Source organism: Juglans microcarpa x Juglans regia, chromosome 8D (genome assembly GCF_004785595.1).
Source record: "Juglans microcarpa x Juglans regia isolate MS1-56 chromosome 8D, Jm3101_v1.0, whole genome shotgun sequence".
NCBI lineage: Eukaryota > Viridiplantae > Streptophyta > Magnoliopsida > Fagales > Juglandaceae > Juglans > Juglans microcarpa x Juglans regia.
The window spans coordinates 31,239,513-31,257,089 of NC_054608.1; the positions used below are offsets into that span (position 1 = coordinate 31,239,513).

Genomic DNA, 17,577 nt, shown 5'->3' on the forward strand with positions numbered 1-17,577 from the left:
GGGATTTCGGATTCCCAATCTTCGGATCCGCGCTATGAATGCTCGATTCTTGGTCGAAGAGCCAGGCCGGCACGGCTTTTTGGCTGATTCTGTAACTTGGGTCTTGTCGTCCTTTAGGTGAAAGAGAGAAAATGAACGTTTTTTGCTCTTTTGGGTATCTCGAGAAATGTAGGGTAGGTGGAAAAGAAAAATATGGGATTCTGAATGCCGTCACTGGCTTAACCTTTACGAGGTAAGTTTCGCTCGTCATTTTCAAAATTCTTAATTTGACTATTTTTTTTTTTAAGGGCTTTGGAATTTTCTTAGCAAAGAATAGTGCAATAAGAAAGTAGCATTTTAATTTTTGTTTATAATGTGGTTTTATTGGTGGGGTTTCTCAGGTATGGTGGATGCTTCTTTCTGAGACCTACTTGTAGGTTTTAGTGGTTAAAAATGGCAGAAACAAACTCAGTTGACACGATTCTTGAATTTTTGCGAAAAAATCAGTTTACTAGAGCTGAGGCGGCTTTGAGGAGTGAGCTAAACAATCGTCCTGATTTGAATGGTTTCTTTCAGAAGCTTCTGATCGGAGACAAGGATAAGGGCTTGGTAAGTGCAATAGGGGAGAATGGGGACAAATTGGTGGTGGAAAATCAAGGTCCAGTGCCTCGGGATAGCCGTGAAGTTTTGAAGGAATTAATTGTGAAAGAGATAGAGTGTGGGACTGCTAGGAATGGGTCTGACAGCAAATGGAAGAATGCTGCTCCTCCTGGTGAGTGGAATAAAAATAATGAATTGTTTGGGATGAGCGACAAGAGCTTCACTTTTCTGAAAGGTTCCGAGGACACTGTGCTTGATTTATATTCGTGGGAGTTCAATCCTACTAATTGTCCTGCTGGAACTTATGGTGGTAGCAGTACTAACTGTAACTTTCAGGAGCTTCAGATCTCAGGACAACCAAAGTATCGTACGAGTGAAGTTGCTGATGCTGGTAAAGCCACTCTCAGGACTGGAGAAGAGATTACTTTATCTGGCGAAAAGAGGACATCATGGCTTGGACGTACTAGTAAAGCTAATCTGGAACCCAAGTACGAGAGAATCCAAGCAAGTGATCCCAAAAAACTTGATCAGCAAGTTAAGACTAGTAGCACATATCTGAAAGAAAACTTTGCAGATAATCCGTGGTCCAGAAGGGAGGAGCCTACAAACTCATCTTCTGATATTTGGAAAGATTGTTCCGTCAAGACTGTGTTTCCCTTTTCAAAGGGGGATGTGTCAACCAGTTATGATAATGCTACAGATTCTGACAAAAATGATGGAAATAGAAAATCAGAAATGATTGATATTAGGGCAGCAATAAAAGAACAGGTGGATGATGTGGGAAGAGCCTTGTACTTTGGTAAGTCACAAGGGGGTTCTGAGCAAAAAACCATTGGCAGTTTGAGTTTTCCTTTGACTTCTGAGAATCAGAAGGAAGAATTACCCAGGTTGCCACCTGTTAAACTGAAGTCACAGGATAAGTCATTGAATGTTCATTGGGAGGAAAAATTTGAGCGGGATGGACCTGGTGCAAAACTAATCAGTGTGGACAACTCTCTCCTTATTGGGTCATATCTGGATGTTCCTATTGGACAAGAAATCAACTCCGCAGGTTGGCTCATATGTTGGATATGATCAGATGATTTCTTTGCTTACATTATATTGCTTTTCTTTTGTTTGCAATTGTTCTAGTTAGGTTATTATTGTAACTTGTACTAACCTACATATTTTTTTTACATTTCCTTTGAATTTCCATTTGTATTTCTTTGTAGTTGTTGTGTTCTTTTCTTCATCTCTCTTTGTAGGGTTGATCTATCTGTTTGGTTCCCTTGTGTTTGTGGCTTGTTATTCATGATCAATTGCAGTTCTTGAGCTAGTCAAGATGTACTCAACTCATCATAGTCAGCATTATTATTGTTATCATTGAACATATTGCAACTCATTTGTGGCTACTACAAAAGGTTGAGGTGGTAGCCTTCATTTAATGACCTGTTTACTACGGTTAAAAAAGAGGAATTTATTGATGTATTTACCATCAGAAATAGGTGAATTGTAAATTTGTTATCATTTGATCTAGTGGTGTTAGTCTGACGTCTTATCATTGTGCTCTTAAAAGTGGATGCTTTGCTCTACATCTTACCATTTTCTTCCTCTCTTATTTTAGTATTTTCTTGTGTCAATGTATATATGTTACATTACAGGAGTCGATCTTGTAATGTCGCCTTTGCACATGGTTTTTCTTTTTCTACTTTATATTTCCCGATCCTTCAACTTTTGAACCTCATAAAAGGAATCATTTTAAACTTTATATATGTATATATAAATACTAGTAGTGGTTTAATGTGCAAAACATGTTTGCCACCTTTGCCTAATTGGAAGAAAAAACAAAATTCCTGAAAATAATGTGTCCAAACAGCAAATAAAGTGACTCCTTATATGCAGCACTGAATCTTGAATAATTGAATTAGTTGTTAGTTCACAATCATCAAGATTGAAAGAGTACATAAGATTGATTAGTAAATAGCCTAACGCATAGGAGCATAAAACCTAATATAAGCAAGCATCTATGAATTTCCATATTTCTCTACTTTAATAAGAAGAGCTTGTTCCTACCGCAGTATCTCTAAACATTTCCTTTGGGTTGATCATTTGTATGTGAAAGATCAATCGCGATCACGTGTTAAAGCTTTGCATGGAAGTTTCGACTCTACAAATTAACTATATTTGATGGTAGAGATCAATGCATGCATGTAATGTTACCTCCAACCATGCAGAAGATGTAGTGAGCTCGTATGAAGCAAATCCACCCTCCCTGTTCCTGCTCTCACGTTCTTTCACCATTAAAGTAAGCCTCTTATATTTTGGAAGCCTAAAAATATTATAATTATAGAAAATCATTTTATCTAAATGATTTTAGTTAATTAAGAATGTTATGAGATTTTAATTATGTTAAAAACTTTAATTATTTATATGGTTTTACTTTCTTAAAAATATTTAGCAAAACTTCATCATTTATTTAATGATGAAAGATTAGTATTTTATAAATTAAAGTTGATTTTAAATGTATGATATGATATTTAAATTTTAATTATCTATTTTAAGTGAGTTTATTTTCTTTGTTTTAACCTTCACCGTTGGATCAAATCTGGAGACTCAAGATGAAGGGTTGAGATTTAAAGCCCCAAACCCTAGCTTTTTCTCTCACTTTTCCCTCTTCCCTCTCTCTTCTCCCTCCCCCCAGCTGCACGCCCCTCTCTCTCTTGATCTCTCTTCTCGGCTCCTCCCAGCGCTGTTGTTGCAAGTCACCACCAACCCTAGTCATCGGCGGCCTTCCCCACGCCGATCTCCTCCCGACAGACCTCTCTCTCTCTCTCTCTCTCTCTCTCTCTCCCTGCAACAGGCCGAAGCCCGTAGCCCTCTCTCTTCCTTCCCCTTTGATTTCCCTCCACCGCGCTGCCGTGAGCAGCTCCTCCCACGAGCTTCGACAGCCACCTTTTCCCCACGGCGCAGCTCCCTGATCTGCCCCTCTCTGACGAAGCCTTTCTCTATCTCACGGGTTCTTGTCGTCGCCCACCCTAGATCCGCTGCCTATAGCCCACGATGCCACCACCAGCCCTCCATGGCACCTCCATGCCCAGCCGAGCCGAGCCAAGCCTCTACCTCTCCCTTGCTCTGTTGTGTGGTGATTTTGTGATGATTTACGGTGATTTTGTACAATTACAGTGATTTTGTGATTGGCAATGGTGGCTATGATTTTCTGATGATTTACGGTGAGGTTGTGCTTAGGTTGTTGTGAGGAAGATAATTGCTATGAGGTTGTACAGAGGGACATAAGTGGAAGAAGAAAGTATCAAACGAAGACACTATTCATTCCTGTTCATTTGGTTATAGCGGCTTTTAAGATATAAGGGATATTTTCTAGATGTTATGACTTATCAAAAAAAATATTTCCTAGATGTTATGTCTAAAAATATGTCTTAAGTTGTTCAAACTATGGAAACTTATGTTATCAGTTTGAAGGCTGTATTGCACTTTCAATTCCACTTATGGTTTATTTCTCCGGTCACATGTTAGTTGCCGGTAAAATACTTTGAACTGATATTTTGGCATGTTTGTTGTTGAAATTCCACAATGTGATGGATGCATTTCTTGTGCCTGGTGAAACCTTGGAATCTAATGTACTGTTTATGGCCACATTTTTTAAGCAAGCATGCTTGATTACTTAGCTCCGAGAGCTGTTGAATTTATCTAGAACAGGCCTCAATTTTTGGGTTCATCAAGTTCTTTTCAATCACTCAGTTGTTAGTTATTGATCCTTTCTATTTTTCCTTTTTTCTGTTCATTTTTCAAAAATTCTTTCTGATAAATAAGGAATTTTCAATGCCTCGTTTATGATTGGACAGGTGGAAAAAGGATTCCAGGAGGTAGTTGGCTATCTGTAAGTCAGGGTATTGCAGAGGATACATCTGATCTGGTTTCTGGTTTTGCCACCGTTGGTGATGGATTAAGTGAATCTGTTGACTATCCAAATGAGTATTGGGACTCTGATGAGTATGATGATGATGATGATGTTGGATATATGAGACAACCAATTGAGGACGAGGCCTGGTTTCTGGCTCATGAAATTGACTACCCAAGCGATAATGAAAAGGGCACAGGGCATGGCAGTGTCCCAGATCCGCAGGAGAGAGCTCCAACTAAAGATGAGGATGATGATCAATCTTTTGCAGAGGAGGATTCTTACTTCTCTGGCGAGCGGTACTTTCAAGCAAAAAATGTAGAAACGGTTACAGCTACAGATGATCCTATAGGGCTGTCAGCAACTAACATGAATGGAAGGACTGATGACAATGATTTAATTGCTCGATATGATGGACAGTTGATGGATGAAGAAGAACTGAATCTGATGCGTGCAGAACCTGTCTGGCAGGGCTTTGTGACTCAAAACAAATGAACTCATCATGCTAGGAGATGGGAAACTTCTGAATGAGTGTGGGAGGAGGCCGCGGCTAGATGATAATTGTATGGATGATGAACAGCATGGTTCGGTTAGATCTATTGGTGTAGGTATCAGCAGTGATGCTGCAGATATTGGCAGTGAAGTACGGGAAAGTTTGGTTGGAGGCAGTAGTGAAGGGGATCTAGAATATTTCCGTGATCATGACGTTGGGGTTGGAGGGTTTAGATATCCTCAAAAGAAATATATTGACAGATCAAACAGAGAGAAAAAGAAAACTACTAACCAAGAGGCAAACAAATATGTCATTGGGAATGACAAGGGCGCAAGTATACAGACAAAAAATCGTACCGATGGGGGATTTTCGTTTCCCCCAGCACTGAGGGATGGACAGTTGGAGCAGACAGGCTCTAGTAAATCTTTATGGTCAAACAACTGTAATGCCATTATCAGTGATGAAACTGAGGACCATCTTAATGCTTTGGTGGGGTCTGATGGCATGCTTGCTTCATGGAGGCGGAAAAGCAATGATTTTCACCTGTCAAAAGTTCCAGGGATGAAAATAATGCTCATGCCGCGAGATCCACAGATTCTACTCCCTCAACAGTCTCTAATTATGGTTATGATGAAAGAGAACATGCAAAGCGAGAACAAGACCAAAAAGCAGTTGCTGTAAGGGAAGAAGATCCAGCAGCATCACTCGAAGATGATGAGGCTGCAACTGTGCAAGAACAAGTAAGGCAGATAAAGGCTCAGGAGGAGGAATTTGAGACCTTTAACCTCATGATTGTGCATAGAAAAAACAGGCATGTATTTTTCTACATTCCCATCTTTCAGCTGGTACTTTTTCTTCAGTGGGCTTGATATGCTGCCATCTGCATCTAGATCGAATTCTAGAATATTGGTTGTACTTTGCAGACTGTGGTGTCGGTTCTTTTTTGTTTTGATTTTATAGATTTATGTTGATACCCCCTTTCTCCTAACTACCATTGCTACAATTCCAAACCAATGATCCATTTCTGATTTATGCCAGATCGCTCGAACCTGGATTCCGTTCCTACTTTCTATATTAACTTATCCAAAAAAAAGGTATCTTCTATATCACTAGGAAAAAACTAAAAGCATATATGGCATTTTAATATTCTCCATATTTTTTTTTTTTTGGTAAGTAAGATAAATATTATTGATATGAATGAAATAGGTATAGCCCGTGTACACAGGAAGTATACAGAGGAACACCTAAATACATTCTAAGAGCAATTTAATATGATCCATCTTAGGACTAGTTATTGTCAATTAACTGAGATAGAGTAAATGGTCATTTGTGTGATATCCCCGTGGTTTTGTAAATGAGCTCTAGTTCGAATGGGCTCTTTTTCTTTATTGAGAATGGAACTGAGGGTATAATCATGGGCTCAAGATCCCCTGGGTCCTTTTTTAACTTACTGATAATAGAACATGATTCTAGGTGATCCTCTTTCCAAGTATTCATTATTATCATGATGGCGTCGACTTTTTATTCTTTTCCAGTTTTTGGTAAGCCTTCAACTTGAAAGTAGTTTTGTTTGGTTAATTATATGCAGAATGGATTCTTTCATGAAAGGGTTCTTATAGTATTTCTAAGGTCATTGTTTTTTCTTGTCTCCTATGTATGGAACATATCAAGGAGTAGTTAAGACATTTTATTTGTTTATTTGTTTTTAAATTCAAGGATGTCGTTGGCAATCTGTTGCAGATTGTGAAAACCTTTTAAAGCATATTTTGTTTTGTTCATCTTTCCTTATTCACAACCAGATCATTGGTCCTATTATCTTTGTATGAAGTAAAAGGAATGGTATAAATTTTAAGGATCGTCATTGGATGATTGAGGAGTTCAATTTTTTTTTTCAATACTCTGTTCCTTTTGGCAGCTTCCAATGGTTTTTAATGGGCTGAGGTTCCATTATTTTATGTCTCCTTTTCTATTTCCAGTTAGGTGTTCCTCTTGAATGCGTACTTGGACTATGCCTTCTGCATTCTTTAGTAATAAAGTTTACAATTACTCATAAAAGAAATGAGCTCTGTACCTTCTAAATGATTTGTGGTCTGTCCTTGGGGGGAATCATGTATAAAGTTGTTTCTGGTGGATGTAGTCTTAGTTGGCAACTTGGAACAACAATAAGCTTTATGTGGCATATGACATTTTCTAGCAATTTTGTCTCTTCTACTTCCACAGCGTTTGCCGAGAACTTATTTTACCACCACTTATACCGACTCATTGTTTATGCTGCCAAAGTGAGCAGGCCTTCCAGTTTATACTCTCATCTCTTGCCTAACCAATTATCTAACTACGTCTTTTGTTGCTCAGAACTGGCTTTGAAGAGGACAAGAATTTCCATGTTGTTCTTAATTCAGTCATAGCTGGACGTTATCATGTTACTGAGTATCTTGGGTCAGCTGCATTCAGTAAAGCTATACAGGCACATGACCTGCACACCGGTATGGATGTATGTGTAAAAATTATTAAGAAGAACAAGGATATTTTTTTTTATCAGAGCCTTGATGAGATAAAGCTTCTCAAGTATGTGAATAAGCATGATCCTGTTGACAAGTACCACGTCCTCTGATTGTATGATTATTTCTATTATCGAGTAAGTGAAAATATGATTCAACTTGCTATTGATTTTTTACATGCTGTTATGGCTGTTGGTGAATGTCCATGTGCTAGGTAAATTAGTGTCACATTAATTTCTATTTCCTTCATTATGTCTAAAAGAATATTTGCTGAATTCATGTGAGTGACATGCACTTCGAGAGCTGGTTGTCAAATCCTATCACGTCCTACTCTTTCGGTAGTCATCCTGTTCCACCAGACTTGTTGCCTAGTAGGTCTTCAATCGCTTGGAGATTTTGGTGGGTTCTTGTTTAATTTTGTCAGGTAGTTTATAATTGTACACAGGACAGTGAGCTTTAGTCCTCTAAATTTTGCGCAAGGTTGAAGTTGGACCCCTTACTGGCCGTTCTAGTTTTGTGGAAGTCTTACTTTTAGTTTTTTGTTCAATGGTTAACAGTTTGTTTTGGTTTTATTTAATTTTTTTAAAGTTTTGAATCTGGTATTATCTGTAACCAAATTCTTGTCCCATTCTCTGGGAAACCCGAGCTGATGTCTTGTGGGAATCTAGATGCGAAGCCTAGAAATAGAATTCTTTTCTTCTTCTTTTTGATTGGTAAACGAGATTTGATTGATCATAAGAATAGGCAGGAGCCCCAAGTACACGGGACATATACAAGAGCAACACCTATGCGCGATGTTCTAGTGATACAAGAAATTCATGAATGTTCATGCCATTAAAATCATTACAATTGACCAATGGAAAAAAGTGCGAAAAAAGAAAGTTCTAAGCTTATCCATTGACCACTCACGATCTTCAATACTTCTTTCGTTCCTCTCCCTCCAAAGACACTACCATAGGCAAATCGGACACATCTTCCAAATTGCTGCAATATGTGAATTGCCCTAGAGTCCTCTCCATGAAGCGATCATCCTTCTTGGCATCACCGAAGCTAAACTCAGCCTAGCAAAGAATTCATTACACAAGGTCATGGCAATCTCACAATGAATTTGTAGATGATCAACGCACTCCCCACGAGGCACCAAGAAAGCTTATTTTCAAGTCCCCCCCCCCCCCCCCCCCAAATAGGAATAGAGTATAGTAGGTTATAAAGCTTAGAGAAGGCGCCGACTTTCCAATCTTGGGCTGCTCTAAAAAATGTAACATTCCATTAGGGCGTGCCATTGGATAGATCTAGGAGGTCTGTAATTGAGGCTTCCTTTATTCTCGCTAAATATATAATTCTGGGTAATAGTTCTTTTCTTGTTCTTCTTCTCCTTCAAGCATTTTTTTTTTTCATATCAAAACCAGCCCAAATTTTCTTTAGATTTACCTTCAATAATCATATACCATGCTAGAACATAGTGTCCTAAATACCAGAGTTAGGAACCTGTCAAACAGTGTTAGGGAAAGCGCTAGGCACACTTGAGTGCAAATGCCGTCTAGAGTCCAGGTGTAAAGTGCAAGCACATGCTTGATTGAAGTAAAGCACACATTTAAAAAAAGGTTGGAAAAGCAAGATGGTAATATGTTTATGGAAGGGGTAGATTCAAATGACTATTGCACAGTTTTAATTGATTGAGTATTCTGTGTCATTTTTTTTTTATGGAGGGGGTACGTTATAATTTTTGTGTGGTTTGGAGGGTGATCGCCAAAATTGATAGTTTGGGTGATTGTAAATCGGTGGTAGTTTTAGGGGCCTTTGTGTATTTTCCCCTTTGTTTATTGCTGTCCTACGTATGATTTCTCTAATGATGCTATATTGATGGGTAGCTACCTTTCCCATTATTTTGCAGGAGCATTTGTTAATAGTATGCGAACTTCTCAAGGCAAACTTATATGAGTTTCACAAGTTTAATAGAGAAGCGGGAGGAGAGGTTTACTTCACTATGCCAAGATTGCAGGTTTGTGGCGTATCTTTTTTTTCTTGGGTGCTCTTTTTTTCCCTTTGTTTTTGTTCTGCCATGCTGGCAGATATACTTATTTTCATTGGGTTTTGCAGTCAATTACCATTCAGTGTCTCGAGGCACTTCAGTTTCTGCATGGACTTGGCCTAATACATTGTGACTTGAAGCCCGAGAATATATTAGTGAAAAGTTACAGCAGATGTGAGGTGAAGGTTATTGATCTTGGGAGCAGTTGTTTTGAGACAGATCATCTCTGCTCCTATGTACAATCCAGGTCCTATCGTGCCCCAGAAGTTATCTTGGGACTTCCATACGATAAGAAGATAGATGTATGGTCGGTCACTTAGCTGCATCTTGGCAGAACTTTGTACTGGCAATGATAGGCATCCTAACATTTCGAGCACCTATCAGAATCACCAAGAACTTGCTGGTCTGTGGTGGTTGCCACACTGCCATTACATTACATATAAATCTCAATTGCTAGTATTCCACAATTCTCACTGACTTCTTATTATGATACAAAAATTCTTGACTAAACTCTGACGCTCTAGAAGAGGAAGTTGGAATGAAATAGCAGGCTCTGATAATTAGGTTTTGGGTGAGGTATCTATTCAGGCTATTTAATGGCAGCAAAATGTGGTTTAATGGACAACTGCCTCCTCTAGTGATGATGTCCACACACTAAATGAATGACTAAACCAACATTGAATTGCAAAAGCCACCATCAATGGACCATAGCTGCTGCCGCCAAGATCGTTCTCTGAGCCGTTCCGTTGTCTTGGTTTCAAAATCACAACGTTGATCTGCTGATACATTGTGGTTGGCTCATTTATTAGCCACAATTTGTTGCATGCTTTACTTCTGAGCAATGTCACCGATCTGCCCATACATTATGATTATCCCGAGTCAACTTCAGAATAAAAAGGGTATGAAAATGTAAACAAATGAATAATCACTCCAACAATGAAATTAATGAATATAAGGTTTTGGTATGCAGCAAGAAAAAGGAAAGGCAAATTCAGAACAATATGAAATAAAGAGGAATATAAAAGAGAAATCTTGTCAAAAAGAATGAAGCCACATGACTTATCACCCCTAACACTAACACTGCTGATCAGCTTTGAAGTATACATGCTAGAAGACGAGACGGCAATGATTGTCCAAAGATGCTTGAGGACCATTACAGTTGTATCGACATTAATTTCCCTACCCACAATGCTTTCTTGATTAGAGCGTGTTAGGTACATGCCACAAGAACCCACTATTTTGGTGTAAATTGATTAAGAGAACGTTTATTGAAGTTTTTGTTTAAAAATTTTTTTTTATATAATTAGTTTTTGTTTAAAAATTACAAAGAATAACGCCCAGTTGCTTCATGATATCGATCAGTTATGACGTTAGAACAAATAGAATAAAATCTCACCTCCAGGATAGCTTTGGCTTCATGATCAAATGTTTTGCAAAGAATTTCATAACTCTTCTCAACTCCTATCTGTACAAAACAGCACAAGCCTCCTCAAATTTTTTTAAGATAAACAAATAAATAAGAAAGGTAACATAATGTAATGGAATGATAATTCCATACCAATGGATCAACTCTTGACGGTGAAACAGCTGCTATTACATATCTGCTCACCAATTCTAGCAAGAAAATGTCAAGCAGAAATAGAAAAAAAACGATTGTGGATATGGCATCCAGGCAAATAATGAAATCATAAACTAAACTTGGCATGATGAGAAAAAAATGATTTCCACGTTCCGCAAACACAAGTTGGTTTCTAACGATTATATTTGAGGTTCTCAATCACCACATTGTCTTCTAATATCCTATGTTAGTCCACCTCTATGGCCTCTTCTATGAACAAGCTATTTGTCCAAACCGGCAATACATGGACCAGAAATTTGATGACATTGACAGATTGATCTACTAAATGTCTCATTTCTTTTATTAAGTAATACAAACTTTACCGAAGAAAAATGAGAAAGTTAAATGTCTCTCACTAGTTCGGAGGCTAGAAACCATTTCTCTCACTAGTTCGGAGGCTAGAAACCATTTCTCCAGTTCCTAACTGTGTCTGCATGTGTGCAGATTCATAAAGCACGTACAAAGAGAACATTCAGATGCCACATCCTCACTTATAGATCAAGTGAATAGCCTGCTCTGAAAGCACTCATGCATTTCTAAGGATAGACGTAGTGATTTGACTCAAACATTTACATTAGCTACTCTGTCCAAGTCACAAACATTTACACCACAGATTTTTTTTTCCTTTCCCTCATGGGTAAACTACATCAGAATACAAAATAAGCAGGTAAGCCTTAGAAAAAGAAGGCCATCAAGTTTCTTCTGTGTTTGTTTCTTGTGCAGAGAAGCATGGAGTGATGCTAAGTGTCTATCATGTGAAGAAAGAAGTGAGTGGACTTTCATGAGGTACAAATTATCTTCCTTACATTAAGATTCAGCATGTCTCCTGAGAAGTGGATGCTTGTATAATGAAGCTAAGATTTACCTCAGCTTATTTAGATAGAAGTTCATAGCTAATGAGTTTGCTTTTTGAACAGTTAGCATCACAGCACCCATGCGATTCTGCAAAAGATTAAAATGCTAATTAATGACAATAAGCAAGGCAATGATAAATTCATAAGATCGTAGAGAAAAATATTTAAGATGCCACATTGATGGTGGAAAAGTTAGTGGGAACTCCAAATGAGAATATGTCAACATAAAAGGTAAAACAAAAAAAAAAGTTATTTTGTGTGTCATATGACAGCTTTCCAATATTACTGCACAGGGTACTGTTTTATTCAGAGGATTTTTCAAATAATTGGCATAAAAATAGATTATAAACATAATTCAGCACCTTGTGAGCAACAAGCTCAATTAGTTGCATTAGAAATTTCCCCAGCCCCTTCGCTTGGACACGGGGCTCAAGCTGTAATTCATATACATAAAGAACAGGTATCTCCTCCTCTAGAGTAAAGCGGTAGTGTACAAACCCAACAATGTGTCCCTTATCTTCTATGCAATTCATATAAGTCTGTTCCCTTTCTGTCCTATAGGAACATTCATTTGGGGTCTCATGCACAAATATATAGCGTGCTTCTGGGACAACCATTTCCCTGCGCTTGACCTTCTCTTCTGTTGGCCAATCAGATCCATATGGCTCCTCCATATTGTCCTGAAGATTTCAAAAGCTTAGTCAACTGTGCTAATGTAGAAACAAATAATGTAATACTACATTAACAGATTGATACATAAAAACATATGTATCTTCATCATTCCACATGATTAAGTTATATATGAAATAAACTATAGTCAACCTTCTATTACCTTAAGGAGGCTCATAATGTACTGCTTGATAGGAAATGAGAGCTTATCCCCGCACTCCGCTTTCAAGTGTACAGATAGTCCTAGAAAACAATTTAACATGGACGTTACAAGACCACAAACTCATCTCTCTTACAGGAAAAAAAAATAAGAATATAGTCCAGATGATCAACCCAATTTTTTGTAGTCATGTAAAATGATACTAGAGTTCAGAAACATACAAAGATAAGAAAACATGCAGACTGCAAATATAACAAAAGACTGGATGTAACCATTAAAGAAATTTAATTTCCCTATTTTCACTCTTGGGATGATAGATTATCAAAAAACATATGGCAAAATCACGCTGGAGAAAACAGAGAAAGTAACCCAATGCCAGTGACTCACAAAAGTACGATGCTTGTATTAAAAAAGTAATGAAAAACCCTTTATCATAATATGTGGAATACAAGCTGGAGAATAAGTGTGACACCATTTCTGTCGTAGCTGCGGAAGGGCAGGAAAGAAGCAAGAGGGTCTTTATCAGCAGAGGCTGATTTGATACAATCATCGATCGCCTTCTTCTTCTCGAGAATCTACAAGTATGATACCCATATCTTAATCGTATAAAAGTGGCTCACACTTGTGTAATTCATAGTTTTAACAGAAGCCTGGCAAATTTAATTTACCTCTTTACGCTTAACTCTCTTTTCTCTGTTGTTGTTGGAATGTTTGCTGGGAAGCCTCTTCGACTCCATTGCTGCTGAAGAGCACGCTCTATTCATAAAACGCCAATTGTGATGGATTCAATTCTATGAACAAATTTGACGATACAATTTTTTTTTTGACAAGTCACAAATTCAACGATACAATTAAAAAGAAAAAGGATAGATTCATGGTATTTATATTGTGACGCCCCGACTCCCACGTACAAAAACACAGGAATCGTGACGTCAGGATGATGACAACACGGTCACGTGTCCCAACGAAATGTGCTCAAGTATGTGCAACAAGCAAAAGTGCACAACAACAGTCGCAGCGGATAAATTAAGCAAGTCAACTAAGTACCAGAATTTTTAATACAAATTAAAACATCAATAAAAGCGATTTTAAAAGAGTTATACAGTCATCCCAAATAAATATAATACAAGTCCAACAAAAAACGAGTGATCCCAAATCACTCATCGGGCGGAGCCGAATCCTCATGCTCACCCTCATCTTCCTCTGCATCAAAATCTGCGTTACCATAAAATGGTACCACAGGTAAGTAAAATCCAAACAATTCACGAGAATAAAAATGCATTAATGCTACCAACATGCATGCATATGATGAAATATGCATTATTCTCAAAACATCATTTTTCCCGAAAATGAATATTTTCTAACACGCCAAAATCTCATTTTGGCCCAAAATATAATAATCCGGCATTTTCCCAGAAAATGACCCAAATCAATAAACTATCATTTTTCCAGAAAATTAATCACATAAAAATCAATTTACTCAACACACGCTATTTTCCCAGAAAATAGCCCATTAATCCATTTTTACCATATGTACCATAATCTCCCCTATGGACCATCCACACGTCCTGGCTTCGTAGCGATGCTCAATTCCACGCCCAGTGCGTTCGTGGCCAAGCATCCACTACACAACGAGCGATGCCCAGTTCCGCGCCCAGCACGTACGTGGCCAAGCATCCTCTAACCTCCGCCAGCAGAGGGGCCACAGAGTCGGCACGAGACCATCTCGTCCGATCCCATCGTCGCCTAGCGACAATCCAGGAGACATCACTCAGTATATTCCGCTCCCGAGTGACCAGAGGAGCTCTACCGAAATAATGCCTCATCTCGGCTTGGGGTCATGATACACACGCACCCGAAACCATTTCACATGAAAATCCAGTTTTCAATCAACACATAAACATGAATGCAATTACACGAAAATCTAGTTTCCTTTACAAACATGATCATGCGTGCAAATATGCAATGTACATGAAACAACACCAATAACCAACATCCAACAAATCACAACACACAACAACTCCATTCTCCAATCCATCCAACCCCCTTACTCCTCAGACTCAGTCCGGCAAAACCAACCAGATCACAGTAAAATGAGTTAAATCAAAAAAACATTTAAATCATGAAAGTTCTTTAGGAAAAATACTTACAGTGCTATATTATAATTTCCGAAGGATCACGGAGGTGCAAGAAGCAGCGGCACAGCAACAGAACAGTGTCAAATGCACTGTGGCCGTGGGTCTCAAAAATCCACTTTTAAACGGGGACAAACCAAGACCCAAAATTGATAGGGTAGGACTTAGGGATGTCGGTGAAGCTAGTGGTGGTGGTGGTTGGCCGTGGGTGGCGGCGTAGAGGGCGGTTTTAGGCCAAAAATGCCGAAAACGAAAATGTGGATGGATGTGCTTCACCGGTGGTAGATCGGAGCCAAGGATGGGTGCATTGGGTTACTAAGAGGTCGATGATGAAGTGGTGAAGAGATGGTGGCCGGAGGTGGCGCGACGGCGGGGCTAGAGCGAAGAGAAGGCCGCGGCTTTGAGCTGTTCGTGGGGACTCACGGCGGCGCAAAAGGAGCTGAGAATGGAGGGGTGTGATCGCCGGCCGAAGGGGAAGAGGTTGGGCTGGGCGGTGCCGGCCACGGGGGAGCGGCGGCGGCGGGCTGGGAGAAGGCGATGCGGACGCGGGGAGAGAGGGAGGCAGCGCTTCGTGCGGGAGAGAGGCAGAAGAAAAAAAAAATGGAGAGAAAAAAAAGAAAGAAGAAAAGAAAAAAGACAAAAAAGAAAAGTGGAAGAAAAAAATAAGGTCAAATCTTTACATTTTGGGTCACCAAAAATGATTCAACGAAAAAGATTTTAAAACAGCAAGGTAATTAAAATAATTTAAACGTAATGATAAAATGAAAATAAAATAATTAAATCCAACAATAAACTAATTTAAAATAAAGATAAATCTAAATGCATAACAATAATTAATATTAAGAAAATACATCAAAATAATTTTCACAAAATTAAAATCATAAAAATAAACCAACTAAATATCCAAAAACTTTAAAACAAGAGAATAAATTTTTCAATTAATAAAAATAATCATTCAATAAAAATACACTAAAATACGGGGTGTTACATATATCATTTTTTGGCAAGGTAATTTCAATATTAAATAACAAAATACATGAGGAAGGCGGCAGAAACCCAAACAACCCAATACATTATATACAATGCAAAATTAAAAACCTCGTGGAGTAATGGCATCAAATAACTGGTCCAGTATCATGGTTGGCATTGTGAAGATGGTTGTTATAAGCAATCTATTGATCGAAATACGTGAAACATCTATTGTGATAAGATCCCACAAGAAGAAAGTGTGCTCTTGACTCTAAATATCTCAATGGACAATTAAAAATCTCCAATATCGGACAGTGTATGTAGACAAAAACCACTTCCCAGCAAAAAAATTTTAAACTTGATCTTCTCCTCCCACGTCTTCTCAAACAAAGCAAGAGCATCCTCAAACCTACCAATCTGAGAGTAACCAATTACCATAGCATTCCAAGAGACCACATCCTTAACCACCATCCGCTCAAAAACCTTGTTTGCTTCATCCATCATCTAACACTTGGCATACATGTCCACGATAGCATTACCCACAAAAACAACCTAATCCAGAAAGGTATCGCTAACATATTAATAACTTGTACATGTATAAAACCAACCAACTAACAAAATTGTATAGCCCGAAACTAAAGCTCAAAGTGAGCCCATAAATCAGTAGTCCATCCCAGTGACTTGGGTTTATAACGGCTCAAGTATAACATTCACACACTACTCCACCAATAGATTGACCCAACCTCCTTGGATTCGCTGAAAATTCACTCCAACGCACGTCACAATCTACAACCATATTCCCGACACATTAGAATATCAACTCACATTTTTACATTCATTCCCTCCTCATGTCAACCAATCGTGAAATCACCCAACTACAAATCCCAATATACAACATACAAAACAGGTTCAACCCAAACCCAAACTTCCAGCAGGCACAATTACAAGAGCCACACATTTAACTATGGTTACGAGGCTAATGCTTAAGAGTACCTTACCAAATCTCAGAGTGACGATCAGTCAAATTCGAGGGTGTGGCAGCGTTGTCTATTGACGTTCGGGATGCTCTGTGACATTGAAAACAACATCAAAACCGAATTCGAGATGGTGAGGAAACACACGACGAGAGAACAAAATCGGACAGAGTGGGAAAAAGGGAAGCCGAGACAGACATGAGAGTGACCAAGGCAGACGAGAGAGAGAGAGAGAGAGAGAGAGAGAGGCACAGACATAGAGAGAAAATAAGAGTATGAGAGAGCTACAGCTGGACTTACTGGTGTGGCGTTGCAAATCGACGACGGGAAAGACATAGGTGGTGGGGTTCGACTTGGTAACATAGAGGGAGGGAGAGACGAGATGTGTGGGGGTTGCGTGGGAGGTATCTGAGGGAGAAAAGAAAAAAAAAAAATGAAAGAATAGGATTTTAAAGGGCTCGGGCCTGGGCTCAAAAGTCAAAATTAGAGATAAAATTTTGGATAAAAATCTTTTTAAAATAAGTTTTATATTAGGCCCAATTTGATGCAGAAGGTCCTCTAGCTTATCTCAAATCATCTTATATAATCATTATAATTTTTTTTAATTTTTACACAAAATATAATAAACATTAATTCAACTTTTTCAAATTTCAATACAATAATATTATTAAAAAATAATATTTTAACAATATTTTATT

General features: G+C 38.4%; 1 protein-coding gene and 1 pseudogene across 3 annotated transcripts; one reads left to right on the top strand and one right to left on the bottom strand.

The window, feature by feature from the left end:
• Positions 1–10,148, top strand: LOC121242514 (annotated as a pseudogene).
• Positions 9,915–17,308, bottom strand: LOC121242515 (N-alpha-acetyltransferase 40-like). Of its 3 annotated transcripts, none has more exons than XR_005935915.1 (10): positions 17,180–17,308; positions 16,904–16,972; positions 13,470–13,557; positions 13,274–13,376; positions 12,805–12,884; positions 12,335–12,652; positions 11,984–12,060; positions 11,059–11,114; positions 10,897–10,965; positions 9,915–10,352 (listed from the first exon to the last, which is right to left on the bottom strand). XR_005935915.1 is itself a non-coding variant. In XM_041140376.1 (10 exons), the coding sequence occupies exons 3-10, from the start codon at positions 13,536–13,538 to the stop codon at positions 10,329–10,331; spliced, it is 783 nt and encodes a 260-aa protein (XP_040996310.1). In that variant the 5' UTR covers positions 13,539–13,557; positions 16,904–16,972; positions 17,180–17,308; the 3' UTR covers positions 9,915–10,328. The 3 variants fall into 3 exon arrangements, 2 of the variants coding, with proteins under 2 accessions (XP_040996310.1, XP_040996309.1); XM_041140376.1 differs by having other exon boundaries at positions 11,059–11,101; XM_041140375.1 differs by lacking the exon at positions 9,915–10,352 and adding an exon at positions 10,533–10,789 and having other exon boundaries at positions 10,823–10,965; positions 11,059–11,101.
• Positions 17,309–17,577: the final 269 nt, after the last annotated feature.

Excerpts from the sequence above, each read along its gene's own strand:
- LOC121242515 (XM_041140375.1), bottom strand. The coding sequence starts at position 13,538 with ATGGAGTCGAAGAGGCTTCCCAGCAAACATTCCAACAACAACAGAGAA. Across the intron at positions 13,377-13,469 it reads AGAGAGTTAAGCGTAAAGAG|ATTCTCGAGAAGAAGAAGGC; the intron begins GTAAATTAAATT and ends TCATACTTGTAG. Across the intron at positions 11,102-11,983 it reads TTCTATCTAAATAAGCTGAG|ATATGTAATAGCAGCTGTTT; the intron begins GTAAATCTTAGC and ends ATTGGTGAGCAG.